Source organism: Orycteropus afer, unplaced genomic scaffold (assembly GCF_000298275.1).
Source record: "Orycteropus afer afer isolate SDZICR_OR568_19922 unplaced genomic scaffold, OryAfe1.0 scaffold00813, whole genome shotgun sequence".
Taxonomy (NCBI): Eukaryota; Metazoa; Chordata; class Mammalia; order Tubulidentata; family Orycteropodidae; genus Orycteropus; species Orycteropus afer.
The window spans coordinates 855195-860459 of record NW_006922400.1 but is presented as its reverse complement, the minus strand read 5'-3'; the positions used below and the strand labels follow the sequence as shown (position 1 = coordinate 860459).

Sequence of the window (5265 nt, the reverse complement as noted above, 5' to 3'; positions counted from 1 at the left end):
TAAATTAGGTACCTAAGGAAATATATCTCAATATAACATATATTCGGCTGACACTTTTATCCTCACAAAGAACAAGATGAGCCTGAAAACAAGATTGCAGGTTTACCAGAAGAGGGCACGTGTAGAATTGGCAAGTACGTGCAGAGCTAATAAAAATGCATGTGTTCTTAACCTACATGGAGAGCTGATGAGATATGCTATCAAGCAGAGAAGAATGCATAATGCATCCTCTCAAAAGAACTGTTTCTGTGCTCCTGAAAGATGAAGCATTGCATTAAGTTTTATACATGAGATTTAGATACTGCAGAATATTTTAAATTCAATTTTTAAAGAAAGAACTGCCTTGCCTACCTTCACCTTATTCTCATTTCTTGCACTTAAAGAAAAAGTAGTGCATTAGAAATAAAACACAGCATCCATAAAGTAATGAGGCAACACACAAAATTAGCAAATATTTTACCTTAGGGTGATGAGCTCTGTGTCTGCGGTCTATCGTCACATCTCCTCTCTGAATTGGTGAAGACACCTCTGATCTATATGTACGCTGAGGGGAGTATCCTTGGTAAGCAGCTATTGAACCGTGGGATGGCGATGTGGGGATAGAGTGCATTGTCTGGTCTGAAATATTAACCATGGTTTTAGGACTACTCAAAGTACCATGTCGAGGAAGAGTGCTTTGCTTATTGTAAAACTGACGCTGCTGCCATTCATACAGCTGCCACATTGTGTCATCTCTCATTGACCTCCGTTTCTCCTCTGCCCCAGGTCCAACTGTTTTGTCATGAGGGGAAGGAGTTACACTGCAGATACTTTCAGGCCTGGTCTTGCTGTTTCTTGGTAGTGTTCTATAACCTTCAGGGTAGCGGGCCACGATCTGGGCTCTGTGGCTTGGCATATTTCTTGGTAACGTCTGATAAGAAATTACTCTTAAAAAAAAAAAAAAAAAAAAAAAAAGTTGAAATGTAAAAATAAAGGAGAGAGCTATTTTCCAGATTCTAAATTAAAATGTTTCTTTTCCTCTGATAAGCAAAATGTATATTAAGACTTATTTTTTAATTAAAAATCACAATATTATACAATGTATAAAGTATTAATTAACACATTTTTGAGAAAGGCTTAATGATATCGATTATATAAAAGACGATTAACTCCACACAATAGGCAGTCTGGCTTAAAGGAATTTTCATTTTAAAAATTAAAATGTTGAAGATCTAATCCTAAGTACATCCTCATATTTTATTTGTTTTTATATAAATTCCCAGAATCTCATTTTCACACATCTCGCTGGAATAGTTAATTAAGTGCTCTGTGGATGGATGGAATACGGAAGTTTTTGAGTTCTGTTTGTGGAGCATGAAGTTAGGAGTTAAATTGTCACAGGTGCATGTTGACTACTCTGTTGTACTACTGCTTTCAGAAAGCATGTCGATTTATGGGAAGAAGTACACCAGTACATTTGTCCCTTAATAATTTTTCTGAACTTGGAAAAATAAAATGAAGATAAAGATAAAAATGTTATTATATATGGATAAAACACAACATTTCAGATATGAAATTGCAAATCTTAGGAATTCTGCATGTCTCTAGCACACATATTATTCTTCTAGAGAGAGAAAAAGTTGAAACTATTCATTAAGTAATCTTATAATTCCATATGTACAGCAAACATTCAAAATGATTCTTGTAAAATACCCATCTCTTATGGATACATAATAGCACATTAGCAAGCACAGATTATTTTGGTTCTTAAAAACAAACAAACAAACAAACAAACAAAAAACTACAATTCACATTTTCTTTTTAACACTTCGATAAACATACTTTCTAGAGTTTATCGAAACCATCCCTGTGTTAACCTTATACTAGGTCAAACACATATGAAAATAATTTAAAAAAACCCATAAAAACTACATAAATAAGCATTTGTATTTCCACATCATCTCTAGAGATAGTATAGCTATAATTTTTAATGATATATAGATAGATAGATAGATAGATATTCTTCCCCCAACTACAACCAAATCTAGATTTCAAAGACAAGATTAAATTGGAAGTATTCATCTTATGCTACTGTTTCCATTGGAAGAAACTTACCCTTACATCATAATCATTTAACTGAAAATATAGACAGCCGGAAATTAGGAAGGGCATAATCTTCCTAATTAGGGTTGTAGTAAGTCCTTTAATCTGAATAAACTTATTACATATGCTATCAAAATCTAGCCAACTGGCCAATTAAAATGTTTTGGGGCTTTAGTTTTCTCATCTAAAAGACAAATTGATCATTAAGGTACCTTAAAGTTCTAAAATCCCTTGCTTTATACTTTGTAATCTAAATATTTCCATTTTCTTCAGTCATTCCTTATAAATAAAATTTCCTTTACTATCCTGGTTGTTCTTCAAATTGCAATGTCCCCATTCAAATCAGGTTAGGTCAGAATTGAAAATGACTTTGAGGGAAAAAAGATGAGGGAAAATGTACCTACTATTTGGCTAGAACCAGCTCCTTGCTGGTTTCCCATTTTTTAAATTACGTATTACCCATTTTTAATTATATATTACCCCCCGCCCCATTTGGTATCTTTTCCTTACCCCACACCCCTTCTCTGTTGACATGAAGGTCAGAAACTGAAAAATGTTCAGCGTTGGCAACACTAGGGCTATCTGCTTAGGGAGAGTGTCAGCCAGGGGAAGTTGATTCCAAGAAGATATTCTGTCCTGGTACTAAAGCAATTCACCCTGATGTGGATGGTTTATTTGGTCATTCACAAATTTAAGAATTTGGTCATAAACAAATTTAATGTAAATTTAAGATACATTATAGAGACCTTAGCAAACGACTCTGGTAGACCCTGAACTGTATTACAGAAGCATATATTAACAATATAAATAGCACTAAATTTATGTCCATTTTGGAAATATTTAAAAAGGAAAAATCATTTATAACCAAAGGGAAGGACATCCATTGGCAAACACACTAAAAACTGTTTCTAAATTAATGTTGAAATTATAGTTCAGAAAATGGAATCACACCAGACACCTCTGGGAGCCTCTGTCATTGAAGCATTCATCATATATAACAGAAAGCATACAGAGCAAGCTGGGCCCTGGTGGAGAGATGCACATTGAACTTGAGCCGCCATCCATCATATGGTAATTAATGCCAGGCTATTTTTTCACCAAGTTTGGTTAATTAATGACTACAAAGTTTAGAAAAGCTCTTCTCCCATCTTTGGAACTTTTCAGAACTCTTAACAGAAAATTAAGTTATTATCAAGTAAATTAATTTTTTCCCATAAACTTTACAGCATTTTGAGACCTAGTTTTCAAAAAACTACAATTTCCCTAGAGAGATTCAAATTAAGCAAAGTGTGATTTACTTTTAAGTGAAAGCTTAAGAAACCAACACTGTAAACTCCCTTCATCAGGTTCAGTGCCCCATTCACAGCAGCTGCCTGTCAAACACCATGAAAACCCTTTCCCTGTGATTCTGCCATGCAGAACAGCTTAGGGCACCATAAGTCTTAATAGTGCCTGTCACTCACGAAGAAACTTTAAACCTTTGTTCACAGATGCAGGGAGCTACTATTTGACTAAATAGCAAACCTCTTTTCTTTCTATTAGGACTTTAATAAGAAAAGAAAGCCTTTCATAAAGACTTTAAGAACTGATACCATGAATTACAATTATGCCTCATTCCACTAATATAAAATTTCATTATAAAGCACCACAACTAAATTTTATGAAGTTTATATAGTAATGTAGATGATGTATTTAAATGATCCAAACTGGATTCTAGCCATTTCATAAGAGTATCTAACTAACAGGATTTATGCAAACTGGCATTACAGTGACCTCAAAGATGGAGAAGGAACCCAGAGAAAGCCTTAGCTCAAAATAACCTCAGACTGGCCTTCAGAAAGCAGCTTGTTTGCATTCAAAAGAAAAAAGTTACAGAAAGCCATTGTGTATGTTAATCACAACTATCAGTGGATCTAAAAGTTCTTGGAAACTAACATTTATGAATAATAATAATAAAAGCTACTTGCTAGATATTTGTTGAATCCCTCTAACTGTACACTCTTAAAGTAGGATTTTACTTGATGAAGAGTGATTCCACTTTGAAGTGAGATTTCATTTGCTGGGTAGAGATGGAACAAATCTTCTTTTTTTTTTTTTCTATTTTATTTTATTTTTTTTATTAGGATTTGGGTGAAGATTTACAGAGTAAATTCACTTTTCATACAGCAGTTCACATACACTTTGTCTCATGTCATTGACCAAAATTTACAATGCAGCAGCTCCCCTCCCACTTCCTCCCCACAGTTACCTCCTCCCAGTGGAACAAATGTTCTGATTTGAATTTTTATTATTTCCCTGAAAGTGATTACTTTAATAAGTACATTCAAACATCCTTTCATTTTCTCCCCCTACTCAAGACTACCTTTGGTTTCTTTTATGTATAATGAAATTTTATTTCTGAAATAGCAAATATTTCTTAGCAACTATTGCTTGACAAAATTAGAAAAATGAGTAAGGAGGGTGGAAAAGAAGAAAGTGGAACTGAACAACATAGCATAGGAGGAAGTTAGAGAGATAACAAAAGATAACAAGTGTACCCAGGCTTCTGAGCTGTACGCGTGAAAGAAGACAGTCAAAACTTTGGCAACTGTTGATATCAACCATCAGAACTGAGCAAAACTCTAAGAACATTTCTACACTCAGAAGTTTCACTATTAAAATAAATTAACCTTCATTTAATCAAAATATGATTAATTTCATTGCTTTCTGGTTTTCTACTATTGACAAGTAAGATCCATAATAACCATTCAGTTAATTTTTATGTACACTGAATATTAAAAAATGTTCACCACCGAATTCGTGCCTATTGACAGAATATTTTTTCTCATCCAAAGGCTTTTCCCTCCAATCACTCTGGTCTTAATTTTTGGTCTCTTTTGCAGCATACAAACCACACCTACAACCCCCTCTATTCCTTAAATGGAGATGTTCTTCCAGATTTTCCCTTAGAATCCTTCTTTCACCCAGTCTCCCCACTGAATAATACCTATTCTTATTCTTAGCTTTAATTACTTTTGATGACTCCCCACAAACTGTACTCAAGTCCAGATCTCTCTCCGGAAATATTCACAGGTACCTCTACCATTCATTACTTTCTGTCTTTGCAAATCTCTATGTGGTGAAAGGCAGCAGACAACCCTAGTTGTTCAGGTCAAAAAGCTGGATATCTCTTGATTTCTCCCA

The 5265-nt window shown here is 34.2% G+C and overlaps 1 protein-coding gene across 1 annotated transcript in view; it reads right to left on the bottom strand.

The window, feature by feature from the left end:
- Positions 1-460: 460 nt before the first annotated feature.
- The window catches only part of LOC103211891 (pleckstrin homology domain-containing family A member 5-like), a gene marked incomplete at its 3' end in the record, with an annotated part of 249977 nt that continues 245172 nt past the window's right edge, over positions 461-5265 (bottom strand). Inside the window, exon 11 of the mRNA XM_007957865.2 lies at positions 461-926. Within this exon, the coding sequence (XP_007956056.2) occupies positions 461-926 (466 nt within the window). The remainder of the gene's footprint in view (positions 927-5265) is intronic.